This window comes from Xiphophorus couchianus, chromosome 18 (genome assembly GCF_001444195.1).
Source record: "Xiphophorus couchianus chromosome 18, X_couchianus-1.0, whole genome shotgun sequence".
Taxonomy (NCBI): domain Eukaryota; kingdom Metazoa; phylum Chordata; class Actinopteri; order Cyprinodontiformes; family Poeciliidae; genus Xiphophorus; species Xiphophorus couchianus.
In genome coordinates, this window is record NC_040245.1 from 8,276,546 (window position 1) to 8,299,528 (window position 22,983).

The 22,983-nt window shown below is 37.0% G+C and overlaps 1 protein-coding gene and 1 long non-coding RNA gene across 2 annotated transcripts in view; both read right to left on the minus strand.

The window, feature by feature from the left end:
• Positions 1–22,983, minus strand: part of wdr95 (WD40 repeat domain 95) — a 36,084-nt gene that overhangs the window by 1,535 nt on the left and 11,566 nt on the right. Inside the window, exons 15-30 of the mRNA XM_028045147.1 lie at positions 20,861–20,930; positions 20,252–20,492; positions 20,042–20,147; positions 19,083–19,234; positions 18,792–18,894; positions 18,134–18,240; positions 17,974–18,053; positions 17,842–17,896; positions 17,717–17,762; positions 17,337–17,396; positions 13,934–14,096; positions 13,764–13,859; positions 13,606–13,664; positions 1,367–1,499; positions 1,199–1,238; positions 701–789 (exon numbers count right to left, since the gene is read on the minus strand). Coding sequence (XP_027900948.1) covers positions 701–789; positions 1,199–1,238; positions 1,367–1,499; positions 13,606–13,664; positions 13,764–13,859; positions 13,934–14,096; positions 17,337–17,396; positions 17,717–17,762; positions 17,842–17,896; positions 17,974–18,053; positions 18,134–18,240; positions 18,792–18,894; positions 19,083–19,234; positions 20,042–20,147; positions 20,252–20,492; positions 20,861–20,930 — 1,600 coding nt within the window. The remainder of the gene's footprint in view (positions 1–700; positions 790–1,198; positions 1,239–1,366; positions 1,500–13,605; positions 13,665–13,763; positions 13,860–13,933; positions 14,097–17,336; positions 17,397–17,716; positions 17,763–17,841; positions 17,897–17,973; positions 18,054–18,133; positions 18,241–18,791; positions 18,895–19,082; positions 19,235–20,041; positions 20,148–20,251; positions 20,493–20,860; positions 20,931–22,983) is intronic.
• On the minus strand, positions 6,001–8,620 carry LOC114161675 (uncharacterized). Its single transcript, XR_003599062.1, has 3 exons — positions 8,511–8,620; positions 7,555–7,769; positions 6,001–7,420 (listed from the first exon to the last, which is right to left on the minus strand). It is a non-coding gene; the product is annotated as an uncharacterized LOC114161675 (long non-coding RNA).

Here is a 22,983-nt window from a genome sequence, read left to right on the forward strand (position 1 = left end):
ATTTTAATTAAGATTTTGACTACTTTTGAAAATCTAAACACTGACATTTTAGCCCATTTGTTTGTGTAAAACAATTAAAGCTTGGTTAGATTGAATCAACACTGTATTTGAGCATCAGTTTTCATCTTTTACCAGAGTGTCTAAATTGGATTAAAGTCTTTACTTTGACTAGGTCATTCTAACTCACACATAAGCTTTGACCTACACCAACACATTTTAGCTTTGTGTGTTTACAGTTATCCCCCCTTCACTATCCCAATTCTCAATTCTTTTGTAGCCTCCAAGATTTTTCAGTATTTTAGCTCCATGATCCATCTTCCCAAGATCTCTAACAAGGTTCTCCATCCTGACTGAAGGAAAACGTCGCCACCATGTTGCGGGTTTTATTTTAAGAGCCATAAGATTAAATGGCCAAGTACAAATGGAGATATTTTAAGGGGTTTATGTTGAAGTTTCAAAACCCGTCATTCTTTCCATACATAAAAACCCTCCAAAATACATCCATGTTTGTGGCTGTAGCATTACAAGGTATAGAAGGTTGTACAGGAGGAATATTTTGACAGAAAATGTGTGTTACATGCTGTGAGTGATTTGCACTATAAATAGTCTAGGTCAAAGGGGTAAAGGTTCAGCTGGGAAGTCATTGTTAATAATACAGCAGATTAGAATAAGTGGCTGAATTGCAACTGTTGACACCCACCGATGAATTCTCCTGATGCACTCCAGAGCCTCACAGTGTGGTCAGTGGATGAGGTAAGCACCACTTGATCACTGGTGACAATCTGTAAGCTGGACCAGAAAAAAACAACAACATAAAAACATGATAAAACAACAGATGGCAGTTTTCTTATTGAAAATTCAATCATCCACACAGAGTTCAACAACAAGGTCAGATTTTGCAATGCTTTCAAAAAGTGCGAAAACCCGACAACTCTAGTTAGCATTTAAAGGCAGCATCACAGGCTGCTCATGTTGTCAGCTGAAGACCTTCCCACACATTGTTCCACACTGTGCCTACAGCTGCAGAACAACATTACCCTGCTGCCTCTACAGACACTGTGAACTGGAAATAATTAGCTCAATTTGGAGGAATTACCGGTAGTTAAACGTTAGGTGTTAAAAAACATAACCAGTCACCTGACAAGATGATTTTGTAACAAACATTATGGTACACTGTGTATTTTTGGACTTTACATACCTGGTAATTGAGCTGGTGTGGGCACGCCAGCAATGTTCAGCTGAGTGAATTGTTAAAAACACAACAGGGAGAAACAGAAAGTCTGAGAAAAATGTTTCATAAACAATATCTATCCTCACAGTTTCACTGCAGGCCTAAGTCAAAAGTGAGGGAGGATGGGAAGCCAACCTCTGGGTGACCTTTGCTCTGGGTCAAACGTCTCCATGTTGTAAATATAGATGTAACCCATCCTGTCAGCAGCGTACAGCAGTGTTTTCTCATCCGTGATGTACAGTTTTGTTATTTTTTGTTGATATTTCGACTGTGTGGGACACATGTAATGTCAGACCCAAAACAAAAAGCATTACATACGAGTCAGTTAATGCAAACTGTAATTGTCATTTAAGTTTTATAAAACAAAGATTAATAGAATAAAAGAGACAGTTATTTTCCAAATCAATCTTTCAAATCAAAGAAAACATTATGAATAAGAAGAGAGAAAGATGGGACAGAACTCCCAACAGATCATGCAAAAAAAAGAAGAAAAAAAGTTTGGCGAAAGATCCCTCTCTCTAAAAGGTCACAGCTGAACACATAAAATGAGTTCTGGAACAATTTCTTTTGAAAAGATAAAACAAATACAAAATTGTTCAGACATAATAATGCAATGTTTCACATACAATAAAGATTAAACACAACCAGTCAGCACAAATGGCAGGAAGCTATCTTTAAGCATGCCTGAAAATCTACTGGGGTATGGCAAAAATAATAATAATAATGAAAAAATTAGATAAAAAGGCAAAGTGTTGCAACAAAGCAAAGTCCAAGAGTTCAATGAAATGAAACTGCACAAAGAAAACTGGGTCAAATTTTACCACTGCAATGAAAGACTGAAGAAGTGTTTTAAAAGGAGAATTTCACACTGATTCCATGTTCAAGTTAGACTTATTTAGAATAGTGTAATATGTAATATGAAATTTACTATTGTTTACGGTGGCCCTGAGGTGCAAAGCACAACAACATTAACGAAGCACAATTACAAATTCAAAAACACAACAACATTAACGAAAACACAACGACATTAACGAAAACACAACGACATTAACGAAAACACAATGACATTAACGAAAACACAACATTAACAAAAACACAACGACATTAACGAAAACACAACATTAACGAAAACACAACATTAACGAAAACACAACGGAAAAGGTATGTCCCAGTGGGAGACCTAAGAAATCGCTGATTGGACTACAGCTCGTTTTACTTTTGAACCGGAAGTTATTCTGGCTACAACGTGTTTTTTAATAACATGAATGTTCTCGGTGATCCAAACCTTACTACTGCTATTCGAGAGTCTTTTGACTCAGGACATACATATGAGGTGATACTGGACATGCTTCGGACCAACCACAAAGTGTCAGTTAGTATGCGTTCACTAAAGACTTATTTAAAAGAAGCGGGGCTACATAGAAGAGGCAACTACTCTCCACTTCGGGAAGTGAGGCGTGCCATTACGGCCGAGCTGAGAGGACCAGGGCAATTATTTGGCTATCGGACCATGTGGCAAGTTCTCAAACAAAAACACAACCTGTGTGTCAAACGTGATGTTGTAATGAGACTGCTGAGGCAGCTGAACCCTCAAGGCATCGCTCTGAGGACTCGCAGGAGATTTACAAGGCGCACCTATCACTCTATGGGGCCCAATTACATATGGCATGTAGACGGCTACGACAAACTGAAGCCATTCGGCTTGGCCATCTCAGGATGCATTGATGGATTTTCGAGAAGAATGATGTGGCTTGTTTGTGGGGCAACAAACAACAATCCTTCTGTCATTGCCCAGCATTATATAAACTGTGTCAAGAGTCTTGGAGTGATACCAATGAGACTACGAACAGACCTCGGCACAGAGAACGGGACTGTGGCAGCAATACAGTGTACCCTCCGCCATGCCCATACGGATTATTATGCTGGGTCATCAAGCCACAGTTACGGATCATCCACAGGGAATCAACGCATCGAGTCATGGTGGTCTTTTTTCAGAAGAGGAAGGTGGGTACATATCTGTGTTTTTCAGATGTCAAGTACAGCGAAAGCTGATCACGGTCTGAAATCCGCGGAAGCATACAGTCTGAGTTTAAAAAGGATTTGTAAAGTAGGTCCAAACTCTTCGTGTGAAAAACAAGGTTCTGGTGACTTTAGTAACATACAGTACACGTAAGCTCTATGTTAGTTAAGCAAATTTTGCAGGTTCTGCAGAAAGTACTACAATACATATTTGTGATATTAATTTTAGTATTACACACAGGTGGGTAGAGTACTCAAAAATCGTTATGGAGTAATAGACGTTACATACTTTTACTGTTTATAAATAAAAGATGAGGTGAAAGCTACTTCTAAGCTTGTGGTTTGTTTATTGTTGTCATGGCAACTCCATAGGAAGTTCCTATGGAGTTGGCAGTCACATAGCTGTCGTTTTGCCAGTTAACATGCCATATTGAATTAGTTTCAAACATTTATTTTCATAAGGCTTTAGCAAATATTTTGTTTCCAAATTAGAATTTTTCATTGTTTGGTTACAGATGCTATACAAATTTTTAGTTTGTACTTGGAAAATTAGGATGCAATATTCCGTTTGACATAGATTTAGAGCATGCTTTCAATGTTATGGACATGGAGAAAGACAGACAATCTTTTAATCATTTTAATATGAAAAAGAACAGAACCGTTTCTAATTCAATGTATCCTCAGGTCTCAGTTTTGGATGGACTTGTTTGGAGATTTAAGAGACTCCGGAAACTTCAATGGAAGCGTTGAGCACCAGTGCTTGCTCAGATTCTGCTTCACCAGAGTTCTGCAGAAAGACTTGGATGAATGCAAAAATCTCTGGAATAACCACAGGATCCGGCCAAACAGACTTGCATCATGTCCTGGGGGGATTCCAAACGAACTCTACCTCTTGCCTCACAGGTAATTGACATCTTCACAAATAGAAATAATGCTTGACATTACATAATAATGCAGAAGTGCTGTTAGCACAAGTTAGGATATCTATTATCTATGTACAAGTAACCTATAGCTGTTAATGTATAGTGTATCACAAAAGTAAGTACACCCCTCACATTTCTGCAGGTATTCAAGTATATGGGATGACACCAACAATATGACACTTTGACACAATGAAAAGTAATCTGATTACAGCTTATATAACAGTGTAAATTTATTCTTCCCACAAAATAACTCTATGTAAAGGCATTGATGTCTAAACCACCAGCAACAAAAGTGAGTACACCCCTAAGAGGTCCCTAAGAGTACTCACCAAACGCCGCACACTACATCAAATTAGTCTGCATGGCTGTCACCCCAGAAGGAAGCCTCTTCTTAAGTCTGTACACAAGAAAGCCCGCAAACAGTTTGCTGAAGACATATCAACAAAGGACATGGATTATTGGAACCAGGTCTTACGGTCTGATGAGACCAAAATTAATTTGTTTGGTTCAGATGGTCTCCAGCATGTGTGGCAGCTGTCAGGTGAGGAGTACAAAGAGAAGTGTGTGATGCCTACAGTCAAGCATGGTGGTGGGAATGCCATGGTCTTAGGCTGCAGCAGTGTAGCAGGTGTTGGGGAGTTACATTTCATGAACCCGAATATGTACTGTGTATAGAAGACTGTTTGCGTCTAAACAGGCGCTAAATCCAGATCTCTCGTCAATCGACTCTTCCTCGGTCAGAAGGACTAGGGCGACTCCAACGGTGCAGCTCAAAAGTTTATTGATGTTTCGTATATGAGAGTGTGTGTATGTGTGTGTGTGTGTGTGTGGTTATATCATAAAAACGCACACAGGTTTCGTACACAAAGGACCCAAGATAGGTTGATGGTGGATGTCAGCGGATGCCACTTTCATGCCACCGAGCCACACAGTAGCACAGAAAAACAAGCCACTCAACTACGTGAAACGGAATCACAAAATGAACAGATGCATCTTGGGTAATGTAGTAAACTAAACTAACCGACGGACTTTTAACACTGTGAAATACTGAAGCAGAGCATGATCCCTTCCCTCTGGAAACTGGGTCACAGAGCAGCGTTCCAGCATGATAAAGCCCCCAAACACACCTCTAAGACGACCACTGCTTTACTGAAGAGGCTGAGGTTGAAGGTGATGGATTTGCCAAGCATGTCTCCAGACCTAAACCCAATAGAACATCTTTGACATGTCCTCCAAGCCCAGGAGAGTTAAGGCAGTTTTGGTAAATAATGGTGGCCACACAAAATATTGACACTATAGAAATCTTCACTAAGGGGTGTACTCACATTAGTTGCCATTAGTTTAGACATTAATGGCTGTATATAGTTAGTTTGCGGGAAGAATAAATTTACATTCTTATATAAGCTGCACTCAGACTACTTTTCATTGTGTCAAAGTGTCATTTTGTCAGTGTTATCCCATGAAAATATATACTTAAATATCTGCAGAAATGTGAGGGGTGTACTCACTTTGTGATACACTGTATAAGCTGTCACTGATAGTGCTCACTTATACTGTGTCATATAGCCAGCAACCTCCCCCCAAAAAACAGACAATTACAAGTACTTGTACTAAATATATAAAATATTTGTCACAATTCTATTACTAATTATATTCTGACTTTGCAGATATGGTTCAAGAGATTGTGGATTTCCTGTTGAGGACAGTGATCTGGATGTTTTCCCAGAAGCAAGTCAGGTGACAGAGTTGTGTGGTGATAAAGACATCGAGGAATACCTACAGCAAGTCATGCAACAACATGGACAACAGCAGTCACAAAACTGGGAGTCAGCTATGGAACTGTATTTATTCCTCAAACACATAGCAAGGCTGTAGACACAAACAACCTGAATAAATTTTTTTTTTATATATTTTGTGTCCTGTTCATTTTACTCAAATGAAAACTCATTGTTATGGTAAGAACATATAACATAAAATATTATCTATTTTTAGATATTTTCATATGATAGCAAAATCATATGAAATCATGCTGATAACTGAATAAACTGCCACTTTAGAAGGATAGCCCTTCTAAAGTGGCAGTTTATTCATAGTTATCAGCTCATGAAGTCAACAATCCCTTTGGGCAAATTCTGTTATTTGAGACTGGTGTATGTCTGGTTTAGGCTCACGATACGGGCATTTGTCAAAGCTCTACAATATAAAATTTTGTATCATTTTAAAAGGGAATACACTCGGCTTTCATTTAAGCCAAGCTTCGAATCTGACCAACTCGGAGGTCACCACAGCTTGTTAAACAGAAATAACACAAACTCTTTTTGCCTTACCAAGAAACATTGTTTTTAGTCCAGTGGTATCCAGGGACATCAGGGACACAAGAGTTGACAACTGAAATACTCAGACTAAGAAATCTGGAAATGTATACCATATACTGTTTTTTAGATTAGTCCACCATTATGTAATCCATAATAACCACATAAAAACATGACTGCATGGTAGTATAGATTTGGTACATTTCAGGATTTCTTAGTCTGAGTATTTCAGTTGTCAACTCTTGTGTCCCTGGATACCATTGGATTACAAACAAAGTTTCTTGGTTAGGCGAAAAGGATTCATGTTATTTTGTTTTAACAAGCTCTGGTGACCTGAGTTGGTCAGATTCAAAACTTGGCTTAAATGAAAGCCGAGTGTATCCCCTTTTAAGATGATACAAAAAACTATATTGTGGACATATTAGAAATGCCCGGACCATGAGCCTAAACCAGACATACACCACTCTAAAAAAAAATACAGAATTTGCCCTAACGGATTGTTGACTTCATAAGCTGATGTCCCTTTCAAAGCTATCACTTTGAAAAGGACATCATATTATCTAATCTTTTCAGAAATTATGGCAAGGCTTTGCCACCCAGAAATGGAGAACAACATGGACCCATGGAGCAACCATCACAAAATTAGCTGAATGCCAACAGCATTAGAACAAGACTGCCAAGAAATCTCTTCTTTCAGTTTCAGTAGCATCCGAATCCCGGAGCATTTTGTATTCCAAAGTCCATGTTAGCCCTAAAAGCAGCGTAAGATTCCAAAAGTGGCAGTTTCAGTGTATTTGCACAGGTGTTTGCAACAGGAAAGGGTGAATCACTCAAAAACTCAAGATGTGGGGATGGCATCATGCCTGCTGGTGGAATCGCTGTCAGACCTGTAGCAAACATCAGGACTTCCTCTAGACATACAGCAGTGTTTTTCTCTGAAAAATTAAAAACAATGTAGTTAATAGATAATGCATTGCACAAATGATTTATTTTTATGTATGCTTTCCTCCTAATAAAACAAAGGAAAAAAAAACAATTTTAGAATAAAACACAATCCGTCCTTACTAACCTTCGCAATCAAGCAAATAATCTGCCCAGAAGACGATAGTTTTGCCCTCCTTTTGCCGCCTATTGGTTCCTACTGGGCTGAGATCTGGTTTGAACATGGTCTCCAAGTCTGAAGCAGTCAGGGCCTTGGCAGAGAAACATAGGACTGGGGACAGGACACTGGAATGCTGTTGCAGTGCACCGAAAAACCCCAGACTTGCCAGTCCATCTTTGAATCTGTTAAGGATAAAAACATACACACTGAACTTTATTCATAGCATAGATATGAGGTATTCTAAGTCCTGTGTAAATGTGAACCACATTGTAGTACAATATGTCTAAAAAGAAAAGAAAATTAAATATACAAAGTAAAGCTAACCTTTCACAGTGCTCAAAAATCATCATTAAAAGTAAAAATTTATCATTTCAAACTTTAAAAAAAAATGTTTTCACTGTGCAAAAAAAACAAAATTGTGTCATGCAACAGTATATTTTTAGAAATCACATTGAAAAATTATTCATGTGCCATACCTATGATTAATCTGACAATGATTAAAAATATATATATATATATATATTTATGATGACAAAAGAAGATTATACCTATTGTACATAAAATTCTGAATGGATGATAAAAGTGGTGAAACTCAGAATTTGGAAAGTATTACTCAATATATTACAACATTTCACATAATTTTTCAGAAGGACACACAAAGATGTTACCAACCAAAGATAAAAAACAAAATCAATTAAGGAAAGAAGCTTGTTAAATTTGATATCTGATCAAGTAATTTCATATCTATAATTTGATCACAATTTTTTATACCCAATTAGTTTTTCATAGTAAATTACAACGTCATGATATCAGTGGCAGGTGTGAACAACTGGAAATATGTCATTGATCTTGAGTATTGAGCATCGAATTTTAAAATCTTTATAACATAATATAATATTAATAGCTCACTGTTTAGTAATTACCGTTGAATGGCACTGTGGTTTCTGTCAAGGATGTACCATCTGAGATACTCCTCTACAAAAGTTTTCTTCTCAGAAATCTTCACACTTCTGAAGCAACCAGCAGCTTGGAACATCCCGCTGTTTTGAAAAATTATATTTAGCAGAGATTCATCTGATTCAGCTTCCAGGACCTATAAAACAAGCAGTTTATTATAAGAAGAAGTACAGAACTATCAATTTGACAACTTCTTCGTTATGAATACAAAAATAGCATAAACATTTTGTGCATTTGTGATTTCACATTTCTTGAGATAGGCTGAAATCAGGCCTTTCAAAACAAAAAGATTTGTCAAGCTTTGAGAAAACGAAATTACTATTTTGTTATAATAATTTCCTAATCTTAATCTGAACGTGAAAATAATCTCCAGTTGGCATACAATAAATCTATTTCCTAAACCTAGGTCATTTCCTACCTGCTTTAGAACTTTCCCTATCTCCTCATCTTGAACATCTTCAACAGTGGCGCTGAAACTTGGATTCCCTATCATGTAGTTGACCAGGTTCTTTGAGAGGAAATGTGGTGCCGGTCCCCCATGTACAATCGATACAGCAATCATCTTTCCTGCTAAAAAATACTCATCTTCCCTGGCAGCTGTTGTACAGAGCAAATTATTACTGTGGGTAATTAAATCTTAGATCTGCTTATGACAGACACATAAGCACATGTTTCTGCACATTTTTATACTACCACTTCACTAACTAAGGTTAGTTAGGTTCACTAACCCAAAAATGACTCACCTCTCGAATTGCACCCAACGTAACGAGCTTCTGGGGGTCCATCAAAGATAGGACGATTTCTCAGAATGGCCATAAGAAGCGTGAGAAACTCACGCCTCGGGCCACCTGTGTCCAACCCTTCCTCCAAACAGCCAGCATCATCGTTAAATTTGATGAACATGTCGTTCTTGTCGGAGTATGTGCTCCTCTGAAAGCCCCGAACAGCTCCATCCCACACATCAGTACGACATATGTTGAACCGGCTGACTTTCTTGTGGTCAATATTCTTGGCCAGTTCTGCAATAATATCATGTGGCTGCACGTTTGTTTGTCTAGAAAAAAATAAACTTATTTTAAAACAGTTGATTGATCACACTTAGCATTATGTAATTACGTTCAGGACCAGGATGCAGATTAATTTAATACAAAATATTAAAATTACTAACTTCTGTTCTTCTGGGGGCAGGTCCTGCTTTTTGTCTTCTGTAAAATATTCAATCTCATCATCATCATCAATAACAATGGGCTCAAAGAGAGTGGTGTAGTCTCTGTGGAGAAAAAACATGCACAATATAGATGAGGTAAAAAAAAAAAAAAAGCATAAAGGTGTACTTCCAACTTTCCTTCACAAAACATTCAATTTATGTCAAAAATTACATATACAACATCCAAAGTACATACATTTACAATAGATGTATCAGTATTACTTTGTCATGATGACACTACAAACACACTTCTTTTTTATGACAGAAGCCCCTACACACCTGTAACAGGAGCTCTGGACAGTGAGACATTGACTGGTGCCTGGATTGTTGCCATTGTTATCCAAGTCCATAACCTGAAAACAGAGAAAAGACCAGAGTAAAACTTAATGATTGACTAACCTGCAGTTATTTTAATATTTAAATATTTTACTTAAAGGTTTGAGATAAAAATCTGTGGATTGTTGTGTGAGATAATAAAAAGTTTGTACCTGTTGTACTTCATTTGCAAGTACGAGATCCCCAACACCATTCCTTAGAGGACAATGGAAAAAAACATATTAATGGGTATTTTGGGCATATGCTGTCAAAGTATAAATTATGGGTTTTCTTCAATATCTCAATCATTTTATTGCACTGTAACTCCTCTGTCCGTCATCTGACTAAAACAGACATAACTTAAAACATGGAATGCCTAAAAGCAGTTTTGGCAGTACAATGCCATCTTTATAGAAGCAAAGTGATTTTACTCATTATCGCAAAAAACATGCAAAACTATTTGACAAAAGTTATTTACTGAAACTCTTGTGAACCTTTTTGTTATATTTACCTTAACAACTGTATACTTGTAAAATGTATAAGACATTGAAGAAAGCAAAGGTAGTGTAATAATTATTTCCACGCCAGTATATTCAACATTTAAAAACAAACATCTTGAAAAAAAATACAAATACTTCCCAGGACATGTTCCCATAACCACATAATTTAAAAATATCCACATTCAACATGTCACCAGTACATACTGTATGAAAATTCACTGAAGGCTATAATACTTTTGATACACATACACACACCATGCTATGGCATGTACCTAAAATATAACTTACTCTGTTTCTGCCACCTTTTGCAAAGGACTGCTTTCATCCATAGGTTCCCATGGCTGAAGAAAATGAAACACAATTTCACATAAAAACATCGGCATAGTCCTATGAAGCTTAGGTAAAATGCTCTTGTTGTGGTCACTCAACCAAATAAAAACAAAAGACCAAATACATTTTAAGTTGTACTTACCAGCGTATCAGCAAGATCAAACTCTGAGTTTTTTCTAATAACAATCTCTGGGTCGGAATCGGACGAGTCTGACAATTTTCCAACTGATAAACAAGGAAAAAAAGACAAAACAAGCCAATTTAACTTCTACTAAGTGATAGTACCGTGTTCGGTCAACTATATTACATTGTATCTGGAATCATAAACACAGCACTGGTAAAAACTAATAACTGAGTGTCTAGCTATCAAGTTTCCAGGAAGTAAGTTTACATTTAGGAGCCAATCTATGTATACTTTTTACTTGATTGGTTCATGCCACCAATGCTTAATTGCACAGTTTTAAAATGTACATTTATTGAAGTTAGTGCAATGTGCCAAACAATACACACAAACAGCTGAGCTTACCTTCTTCAAAGTCCCTTTTCAAGCAGAGGAAAAGAGAGATCCTTTGGTATGACTTGCCAATTTCAGCCTTATAAGCTGCAAGAGTAAACGGTGTTTGTGTCCCAGGGATATTAATAACCTCTGTCCCATCTGGGTACAGAAGGAGGAAAGGTCCATCTGTTATATCTTTGTTGAAGTCCTTCATTTTTTTAGCAGCAAGACTGAGCAGAGGTGTGGCAGAGACATCTGGATCTGTTGCAAGCAAAATGGTTTTTCCACGCTGTGGCTTTAGACCATTCTTGTGAATGGTCATCAAGCCAATATTTATCTGAAAACAAAAAAAAAATTATGCGGAAGACCGAGCAATGTTTTGTTTTAGAGAATACTCTGTTGTTTTCTTTTTGTTTTTAATTCCTCCTGTATTATGTTACAAAAACATCCAAATAGATCCATTAACTATTATTAGTCATTTTCAAGCTTTTACTTTTGAACTGATGCAAACAGAACAATGATTGGAAAATTATTATGCAATAATTAATCAGTAGATGATTTACTGTTTTGACTTATCATTAATTGACAGTTTGCTGTTACTGTTAAACAATTATTCTGTATAGTTTTGCTACCTGGAACTTTCTTTAAGCAAGTCTATTATGGTACTTAAAAGCTGCTTGTTTTTGGTCGGAACAAAACCGGACCTACCCTAACTTTCTTTTTTTCCTTTTGCTTTAACCCCTTTTTCCCAAGAGAATACTTTTGTCGCTCCTCATTTTTCTTTTTTCTGTACTCAAGGAAGGTACTGAGGGCTGGTGCAGGGCAGGATGGAACAGGCTGTTGTGCTAGAAGTAAAGTAAAGAAAAAATGTTGCACATCACATTCATGCAAACAGACGATATGTATTACAAACGACACAAATTACTTAAGGCTGTAACGGACCTTACTATTTTTAATTTAATTTAATTGGTTTATTTGGTAGGGACAGACATACAGCGACATGGACAAACTGAACAAAACAGCAGTCTCATGTTTACATCATAGTGCAATAGCAACAGCTAATTCGCAGCACTTGTCCCTAGATGGGCTTTTTCTATATATGGCTAATACCATGCTGCTGTATTATATCGAGTTTGTGTAGTTTTAACTGCATTTACAATGAACAACTAAATAACAGTGGACACGGTCTGGAGACCACTAACGTTAGCAAGTTGCTACATCCATAAGAAACATAAATATTTCTTTATGCTTATTAACTTACTTGAACATTGTGGAGTATCTTCCATAAATATTTCCTGAAGTTGAAGCCTCTTGCCACAATTGCTGCAGAAGTTTGGTGACGGCTCAACCAGCTCTTTCCCGCAGTTTGGGCAAAACATTGCGACGTGACCGTATGCCCGCTTCTCATTAAAACGAAGCACACCAGAGTAACTTCCGGTTCAAAAGTAAAACGAGCTGTAGTCCAATCAGCGATTTCTTAGGTCTCCCACTGGGACATACCTTTTCCGTTGTGTTTTCGTTAATGTTGTGTTTTCGTTAATGTTGTGTTTTCATTAATGTCGTTGTGTTTTCGTTAATGTCGTTGTGTTTTCGTTAATGTCGTTGTGTTTTCGTTAATGTCGTTGTGTTTTCGTTAATGTCGTTGTGTTTTCGTTAATGTCATTGTGTTTTCGTTAATGTCGTTGTGTTTTTGAATTTGTAATTGTGCTGCATTAATGTTGTTGTGCTTTGCACCTCAGGGCCACCGTAATTGTTCATAGAAGGGTTGTATTTAGCTAGATTTAAAATGTAATTAAGCTGTAACAATCCTTACTAAGTCCTGATAAAGATTTCAAATTTAAAAGGTGAGTTTTTACTCTGACTAAACTAAGGCTGGTGGGAAACTAAGCAGCAGCATTAATTTTAATTTTACACATTTTCACAATGTTTCTTTCATCAGTGGAATTTCTCAAAGCACCATTTTTTATTTCAGTTTTAGCAACTCTCTGTGCCTCATATTTCACCCATCTCACAAAAAACAGAGAGAATATGAGATGCACAATATTTACCTGCAGGAAAGATATCTACATGTTCTTCTCAACAAAACATAGTAATTCTAAGCAAAGTACTCTATAATGGCTTTTCTATGTCTTTTTCCTGCCATTTGGGAGACAAAAGTAAAATAAGAAAAAAATGTATACAAAAAAAGAAAAGATAAATTTTAAATGTCTCACAACTTTGAAGCTGCTCACAAGCTTCCGTCCATTGAGCACATCCCAGAGATTTACCCACCCTTTAAGAAACCAAATGAATAAATAATGCTGTGATGAAATAAACCATGGAAAGTTGTAAAATGAAGTCATGTATTATTATCGTTTCTTCCAAGGCTAACCTCTGACTCCAGATGTCAGGAGAGCAGTAGTTGGAGACAGCTGCATCAGTCTTAAGTTTCTGATAAAAACCATGCTTGGAACACTTGTGTCCAGTCCTATTGTTAAAAAAATATTTCAGAGGTTTAATCCCATCTTATTGTGCAACCCCTCTTTATAGCTTCTAAATCACCTTTAGTGTTGTGATCTTCAGCTGAAAGAGGTCCAACAAACCGACAGTTTATAGACCCAGAATCTGTGTTCCAAACTATGATCTCTCCATTGTAGCTGCCGGTGGCCAGAAGAGAGGGAGGACTCTGCACCACACAAAGGATGTCCTCTGTATGGCCATTTTGCTGCAGGCAGACAAAAACCCATCTTTTTAAACAGTTCAGTTTATTCCACAGCTCTGAATTTGACTATTTTTCTTATCACAATGAGTCATTGTAACAAAATATGAAAGTGCATTTAAGCTGGGGAGAAGAAATCTCTTTAAATGGACTGAAAAGTAACTTTTTGATAGCATAAAATAGCTTGTGGAGAGAAAACATAAAGTCTGTTGTGTTGGTAATGGTAAAATGTTATCAAACACTCAGCAGAACATTTATTCAGGAGTTATTATATTTCTGCAAAAAGTATAGATGTTATAGTTTACTGCATGTCAAACATTTGACGTACTTCATCCGTCTTTTGTGTAGAAAACAGGTGTAACTATTTTATCTTTTAAGTTTCCAATTTATGTGTTTAAAGATGTGCACCTTCCCATTTATCTGTGTGAATAAAGAAAACAAGCACTAAGTCAATCAAAAATATTTTCATTTAAGAAATTAACAGAATGAAGCACATAAGGTATAGTCCTCAAAGTTACTGTTGAAAAACAAACATTTCTGTCGTATTGTGCAGATGAAAAGATTGCTGGATGAAAAATATTTAAATTTATCTATAGCCATGGGCAAAACAAATCATGATGCCATAGCTTGTAGCTTGGTAGAAATAACTTTAAATTGTTTTTTCTGTATGATTTATTAAATCTCTTACATTATTGTGGGGAAACTTTGGCACACTATTCGCTACAAAATTGCTTGACATCATGGAGGTTTGCAACACCTTGTTTTTGTTCATTATCAGACATTCTGCTGTAGATTTACTGCTGTGTTTGGGGGTCATTGCCCTATTGATGAGCTGATATCAGCCAAGCTTCAGTTGTCAAAAAGATGGCCTCATATTTCACACTAGCTTTACATAACAGAAAGCATTACAATGTTCATAAAGCATAATAACCTCGTAGCCAAGCAACTCTATTTTGATAGTATCCATCAGTATAACGACACAAACTTCTCTGGTTTGTTAAGATTCAACTTTACAAAACTAAATCATAGTGTCATATTGTTTTCAGAGAGAAGAAGCTTCCTCCTTTAACTCTTCCTCCCCACCACTCCAATGACCTTTCTCACTGCAGAATAACAGGCTTCAGATTGTTCATAAATGGCCTCATAACCCTGTCTGGATTGATCAGAAGGCACAACTGCTTCTCTAATAGTCATTGCTGATGTCTTTTCATTTAGGCATGGTGTAATATGCTATTACAGATTTGATCACATTTGATAATAATTAATACGTTCATTTAATTGGCATCACTTAACTGCTATTTTCCTTAAATCCATAGGAAGTAGCAAAGGTGTATTTGCTTTTTTTCAAACTGGCAGTCATGGAAAATATTATTTTTCTCATTGCAGTAAATGCCAACCAGTCTTCAATGTGCTTAATATATTCTGTTCAAGTGTACGACAACTGGATTAAGAGCTTGCTGGGTTAACACTAAATGATTTGAAACTGGGCTCACAAAACCAAACAGAAAAACCTCACAGTGAGAGTGAGACATGGAGGCTAAAGGGAAGGAGAGTCATACATATAAAACAAACCATTGATCTTCCTCTTGCAAGCCACTAATGAAAGGTTTCAGTAAGGCCCTCTGTAGATAATCAAAGGGGTCACTTTGCTACTCAGTGACGGTAATCCAATATTTCTGAACTGATAATGGGCTTATATGTGGGTGAATCTAACCACCAGTTTCAATGTAAAAGAGGTCTCTGAAAGTCACCTCAACCAATGGATCATACAGCATTAGTGAGAATCAGCTCTCCCTCCAGAGAGAGCAGCAGCCGGCAGACAGAGATAACTTAAATGCATTACAGAGGCAAAAGCAGATAGAGAAACCATAGTCTGCTGTCTGACGCTTGAGAAAATGTATTGGGTGGTTGGTAAAGCATAACTCATCCAATATTTGTCAATTCAAATATGCAATTTTGTGTTTTAAATGTAAGAAATTACTCAAGAAAAAACAAAACAGTAAAAGATTTTTGAGGTAAAATTCGCTGCAAATTCTGCTGCTGGTAACATAAGTTATGATGAAATATATTTCTGATTCAACCAAATAAGTCAAAAAAATCAATTCCTTCAATATTTTGTATTTCCCAGAAATTACAAAACTCTTTAGGTTCTAGTTTTTGGAGGATTTTCTTTTCACTAACTTCAGTTTTCCAACTCAAGACTTATATTATTTAAGCTTTCGTGAATTTGATCAACAAAATAAATTAGTATCTCGTAGGAAGAATGCAAAAATTAAACACACAAAGATGATCATTATGAGTTTTCAATCCTTATTGGACACTGGAACATCCAGTCATTTAAAAAGAAGCACATTAGCTACAAAAAAGTTAACAAAAGAAGTAGAAATCCAAACAAAAGCAATATTTGTTTTCTGAATTAAAAGTTTTTATGCAAGTAAAAGGGAGTGACTGTGCAAAGAAGTCATGAATACATAATAAGGAATAAATAATCTTGGACAAAAGAAAACAGTGAAGCGGTGATGAAAGTCCTTTACTGTTTTTTTATTCCTTTCATTGCTGTTCTATTAGAGAGAAAACAAGAACGTTTTTTCTTCATAACCTCTCTGAGTTTTCCACTCAGAGAAAATGCAATTTTCAGGACATTTTTCAAACACAGTGTCCTCTGTGAATCTGTGTCAAAGACTGAGCCATGACGCTTTATCTAAATAAAAGTCCTTCAGGTTGAAAGGCAACTGAAACAATGGAGGTAGAGCATTGCCTTTACCTCTCCTGCACAGTGCAATGTGTACAAATGAGCTTCTCTGTTATAACTTAGAGCAAATTCTCAGTCAGCATCAATGTTTACTGCTTTTTAGAGCTCAGAGTAAAAAGAAGACGCAAATACAAGAAACCACTAATTAGAGATAATTGTCATTATTAAAAATTAATTTAAATAGAATGGTAAACAACTAACCTGGGTACTTCAAAAGAGAGAATTAAGCAGTGATTTGGGGATTCTCATAGATGGATTTAATTATATTCACAAACAAGTTAAATAAAATATAATTATGTCTGTAAACACTATAGTAATTCATTTATGAAACATTAAATCTCTTCTTTACCTTGTACAAAATGCACAGCACTAAAGAGCTCCATGTTTGTTTTATTTGGCATAAAAAACTGTAAAAGCCGACTGGATTATTGCTTTGGTCCACATGAACATCAATAATAAAGTTATTACTGAACCAACTTTCTGCTTATATTCACCAAATCGTCTTTCCATGAAGGCTGTGGTCTCTGGACATGATAAAGCTCCTCAGGAGAATCCTGAAAAAAGTTCAGATATTCAGTAAAAATCATTTAGCTTTTTTATCTCCCTGTATGAATAGAAAGGATTAGTAAAATCACTGGGGACAAAACCTGATCTTAAAAAAAAGAGTTAGATGAAAGTGTGCACAGCTTTCTCGGTTGAGTAGTTCCTAATCAAATTCTGCTTGTATTCTGAATAAGTTCAGCTCCCAATAACAATGCAAAAATGCAAATGAAATTAACTAAAGGAAGAATTGTGCAATTTTAAAACTTATTGGAACGAGATTTCAAAATACAAACACAAAAATAATATACATTGGATTCTGACATTTACTCACTGAGTAAATGTCAATCCTCCGGTCTCTTCCGACAGCAATCACATATCTTCAGACAGAAATTGCACAAGCTCAGCATGGAATCAAAGTTATATTGAACAACTGTCAAATATCACATCATTACTCACGAATTTCCTTGTACTTTAAGAAAGGTGCAGTCACACACCTGATGGCATTTACCCTCTGATGGGAAATTAAAAAAATACATATACATTTTCATATTTATCCTTTTCTACAGCGATGAAACAAACTATACCCACCTTTCTTTAATGTCTTTATACAGTGGCCACTGTTGAAGTTCCATACCTTTATGTATCCATTACTTCCTCCTGTGATGAGTCTACAGTAGCAAGAGCATATTATAAAACCGATGCATACAATTTTCTTTTTAATAAAAGGGAAATTATTCCTTATCCGTACCTTCTTCCCTTAATGTCAAATGTCATGCAGGTGATGCTGGTCAGGTCTGGTGTTGCGGTAAACTCAAAAACTTGCCGCCCAGTATCAAAATCCCAGACTTTCACCACCTACAACCAAAAATACTATAAAATACATAATTTTTTATTTATCACAGTGTATGTTTCTGCACCAAAGGAAAGTGTATTGCTAAAGTACTCACGTGCTTCTCCTTAATCTATTTTTTTTTTTTACATTACAACCACTACATTTTGTGAAAGGGAAAAACAACATACAGTGCCCTGTGAACTTATTCACCCCGCATAGCATTTTTTTGCTACCTCACAAGCTGGAATTAAAATGGATTATTTTATGGAGCACACAATCATCTTGTGTGCTCCCCTCACAAGATGCCACCCTGAATGGCTGCCAATGTTATCCACTGGAGATAGGAGATCCACTGCATCTCCTAGATGCCTTTTGGCAAACTCAAAACGAGCCTTTCTGTTTTTGTCTGTAAGTAAAGGCTTTCTTCTGGCCACTTGTCCATAAAGCCCAGTTTTATGAAATGTATGGCTTATTGTGGTCGTATGGAGAAATACTAACATTTCTAATTTAATGTGGCAAAATGTTAAAGAAGTTAAAGAGAGTATGAATACTTTTGCAGCCCTTGTTAACTCACAGCCTCCTCGCTGCAGCTCACAACCTGCCGGAACTCCTCGCTGTAGCCACAGCACATTACAGCCTCATCATGAGAAACAGAGATGCCACTGTGAGGTTTTGGCCTGACGGGGCAAAGACGAGATAAAATCAATGAAAGTGATATTAAGATCAGGGAGCAGCAGACACTATCAAATATAAATGTGTCATCCCCTTTAGATCAGTTCATCCACAGAACATTTTCAATGTACTTTAAAGTGCACTGGTATCTAGAAATAGAAGAAAACTGAGTGTAAAGGCAAAAACAGCCAACCTCAACATCAAGGGGAGAACAGCTATGCAGTCTGCTGCGATGTACAGAGATCTCATGGCAGGGGAATAGGAGCATGCAGATACGTCGCCATGAATCCCGCTGGCTGTGGGGTCGGCTGTGAACAGGCAACACTGATCTTCAATGTGCCAAATCTGACGTGAGAGCACAGCGAGATTTAAAAACTTACTAATGTGACGAAGGCTACAACTAAATTTAAAACCAGTAAAATTTTCAATGTATTTAGGAGAACTTTTAAGTCAGAAGTAGTGAATGGAGGTGAAGCAGAGGGAATTATAATTTTTTACAAATAATAATTTGTAAATTTGTACTTAGCCCCCTTTAGTCCAAATAAATTCCAATGCAAGAAATTGTCTTCAAAGGTTGAATAATGAATCAGCAGAGATCCCCTGTTTAATTTAATCTCACTCTAAACATGACTGTTTGGTTCCAAGGAGGCCTCAGACATTTGTTAGGGATAATCAATAAACAAACATAATCACAATGAAACTGGGTGGTTGCCCAGTGACGTGTGAAGGTTTTTTTTTCAAGTGTCTACAAGGTCACTATGAAATCTGATGAAGCTATAGATATTTTGCACAGGAGAATGGACAAAAATGGCAAACACTGTAAAGAGACATGGCCTATAAAACTTGCAGCAAAATGTATTTCTACAAAGTATTGACTCAGGGGAGCTGAATACCAATGCAAGCCACAGTTTCTGAGTTTTTATTTGTGAAGAAAAATTGAAAAGTGAATTTCGCTCCACTTCACAGTTTCTTTTGGTCTTTCATTTATAATCTATTGATTATAAATGATTATTTTAGGCAAAAACAAGTATAATTAAATAAGGTGTTTTACAACTACTGTATTATTTTAGCAATGTCTGTATGCAAATCTTTAAAATGTGTTCCACATTTGCGATCTTAATTAAAATATTAATGGAAAAACTCATGAATCACCTTCACAGTGTTGTCCCTGGAGATAGAAAAGATCCGACCATCCTCTGATGAGATGAAGAGGGAGAAAATGGGAGCAGAGTGGCCTTTTAAAATACCAGTGGGTTTTCTAAGGAGAAATTAACTGAATCAGTGGGAGGAGGAGGAGGAGATGTAAATTTAATTCTAATGATGCTTGTCTGAAAAATGGCCATCTGAATTCAGGTTCCTCACTCTGAGAAATATGGGTTCCACAGGCGTATGAGTCTGTCCATGCCGCCGGTCACCAGCAAACTGTGCTTCTGACAAAGGTCAAAAGCCTTCACACCTTTGTAGATAGAAAAAATGGTCTGATCCCCGGATGCGCGGACATGTGGAGTCCAGCTTAGTTGGATCTTCCTGTTTTTACCCTCATAGCACGACTCTCTGATCTCCCTAAGCTGCTGTGCAGAATCTGTTGAAGGCAGCATACAGCCTCAAGAAGAGAGAGGAAAAAAGGAAAAGCGTCACACTACAAGAGATAGCATCAATCAAAGTGTGCTTCTGGAGCGAGGGTAAGTCATTATCAGAATAAATGACCAAACCTGCCAGTGAACATGCCCACATACAAGGTGATCACACTCTCACATAAACAGACAGACTGGCATTGATTGGTGAATTTGTGATAGATCATGAGTCATCCCTCATAGATCTCCAAGCAGACTGACCAATGCCCTGCACTATGTTTAATTACATTACAGTCCAAAGAGAACAAAGTCAATATGCAACATTAAGTGCTTAATACTAGGTTAATTTATATTGTGAGAAGAAAGAAAGCCAGAAATCAGAATAAAAAGGCTTTACCTAAAACAAGAGAAGAGGCATCTTCATTTGATGACGAGACAACAGCTTGAAAATTGTGAAAATATTTTACCTAAAAAAAGAGACAAGCGTTTGTATTTCAGAATTATCACAACTAAAATTATTATTCTTTTTTTTGGCAACTGTCAACCATGGAAACTTTCCTTCAGAGAGAATTAACAGGACTGTGTGGAAAAAAAGAGAATAAACCTGGAACTTAAAATATTTACAGTTGGACTTTTGTAACTTCTGTTGCTGTTTTCCTGTTGGTTTATTCATTTGTTTGACATGTCATTCATTTGTATGCTTATTTTTTTATTTGTGCTGGTATTAGCTGTCATGATTTAAATTCAGAGTATGCCTACAAACAAACAATTGTTTCTAGACAACAATTGTTGTGTCTCTTTGGCAGAAAGGTGTGACTGCCTAGACACACCTTTCTTGTGTCTAGGCAGTCACAAGAAAAGCATTTGTGTCTGCCTACATTTGGCGAGACTTACAAGCTCACCAGGAATTTTACATTTTAAAATTTAGGCAAATATGTGTTATATATTGACAATATTGACTAAAATGACTATAAAATAACATTACTAATTATACAACCAGATTCCATGCAAGTAGACATGAGTGTACTTGTTTGTTACATAACAGATAAAGAAACTATTAGATTCCATTGTATCCAAAAAGTTTAGATCTACAAAAGTAATATCTCATTGTTTCTTAGCAATGTGATTTAGTGGACTAGCCACACTGATGAAATTGAAACCGGTGTCTGAATGACCTTTAACCATTTGGGTAATTTGTACGGGTGTGTGTGTAGGTGGATGCATGTGGGGGTGGGCATGAATGTGTCACCTGAAGGTGCAACCTTGTTAGAATGGTGAAATTGGCTGAAACCTTGCAACACAGTGCCCAAGAGCAACAAAGGGAAGGTAGCAGCTCTAAGCCCCCTGACAGATTAGCTATATGCAAGACAGAGAGGTAGGGCAGCAGTGAAGCACAATATCAGCAGTCACAGGGCCAAAGAGGTACAGGGAGAGATGCAGGGCACCAAACCCCTGATCCAGCCCCACTGCCACATTCCCTATTGCAAGCCAAGCTCAGAAATGACCATGGCAGCCAGGTGCCCACACCAAAACCTTGGAGGAAAGACTGTCCAACACTCCAGAGAGGAACACCAGACCAACTGGCTGGAACGCAGAGGAACCAAAGAAGGAGGGATATAGTGCCATCCCATCCAACCAGATAGCCCCAGGGAGGCCCAACAAAGCATTACACAAATCCTCAAACCCCTTCCCAACGCTAAACCCTCTTCCACCCCAACCATATCCCCACATTCACCATCCCAAAGCCGGCAGCTGCACCAAGTTTCTCAGTGCACTCAAATCATTCAAATCAAAACATTCTTTAGTTTTTAATTCGTTACAACAAATTATCTCCAGCACAATTTTTTTTTACTTGGAGCTGCATAATGGAGCACTGCTGTCTCACAGTAAGAAGGCCCTCTGGTCTGATCCATCCTGAATAAGTGTTTGGACACATGGCTCTGTCCTGAGTACTTTTGTACCCTGTGACGGAATTGCAATCTGTGCACGGTTTATCCCGCCTCTCGACCATTGACTAGAAATAGGCACATATACTCAACAAACAAGGATTAGGGGGATTTAGAAAATAGGTGGAGGGATATTTGACTTGGCTTAAGACTCAGTACAGGCTGAAAACAAAATGGAAAACAAAGTGAGTTATTTTTAAGGTGAAAGAAGGACTCCAAAGGTGAGAGAATTTCATATAAAGAAAAAAATCCAAAACACAAGAAGGCTTGTAATTGCAAAATATTATTGGCTTGACAGATTTTTATCAAATTGAAGGACACACGAGGGCCCAACTGGACTGAATCATTGGTAACTTGGTCAGGACTAGTCTTCATTTCATGCATGCAAATGAAATGAAGCCTTGCTCCTCAAGCATAACTGAATAATATGATCAAAAACCAATTTTTAGTTATTCAATTCAAAAAGGCATTTTATGCACAGCATGTGTTGAATTCGAACTGGAAATCGGCGACAAATTAAATTCTTCTCTGGGCCTCCTACAATTTCAGGATGGCTCTGCCCAGAGAGACCAGA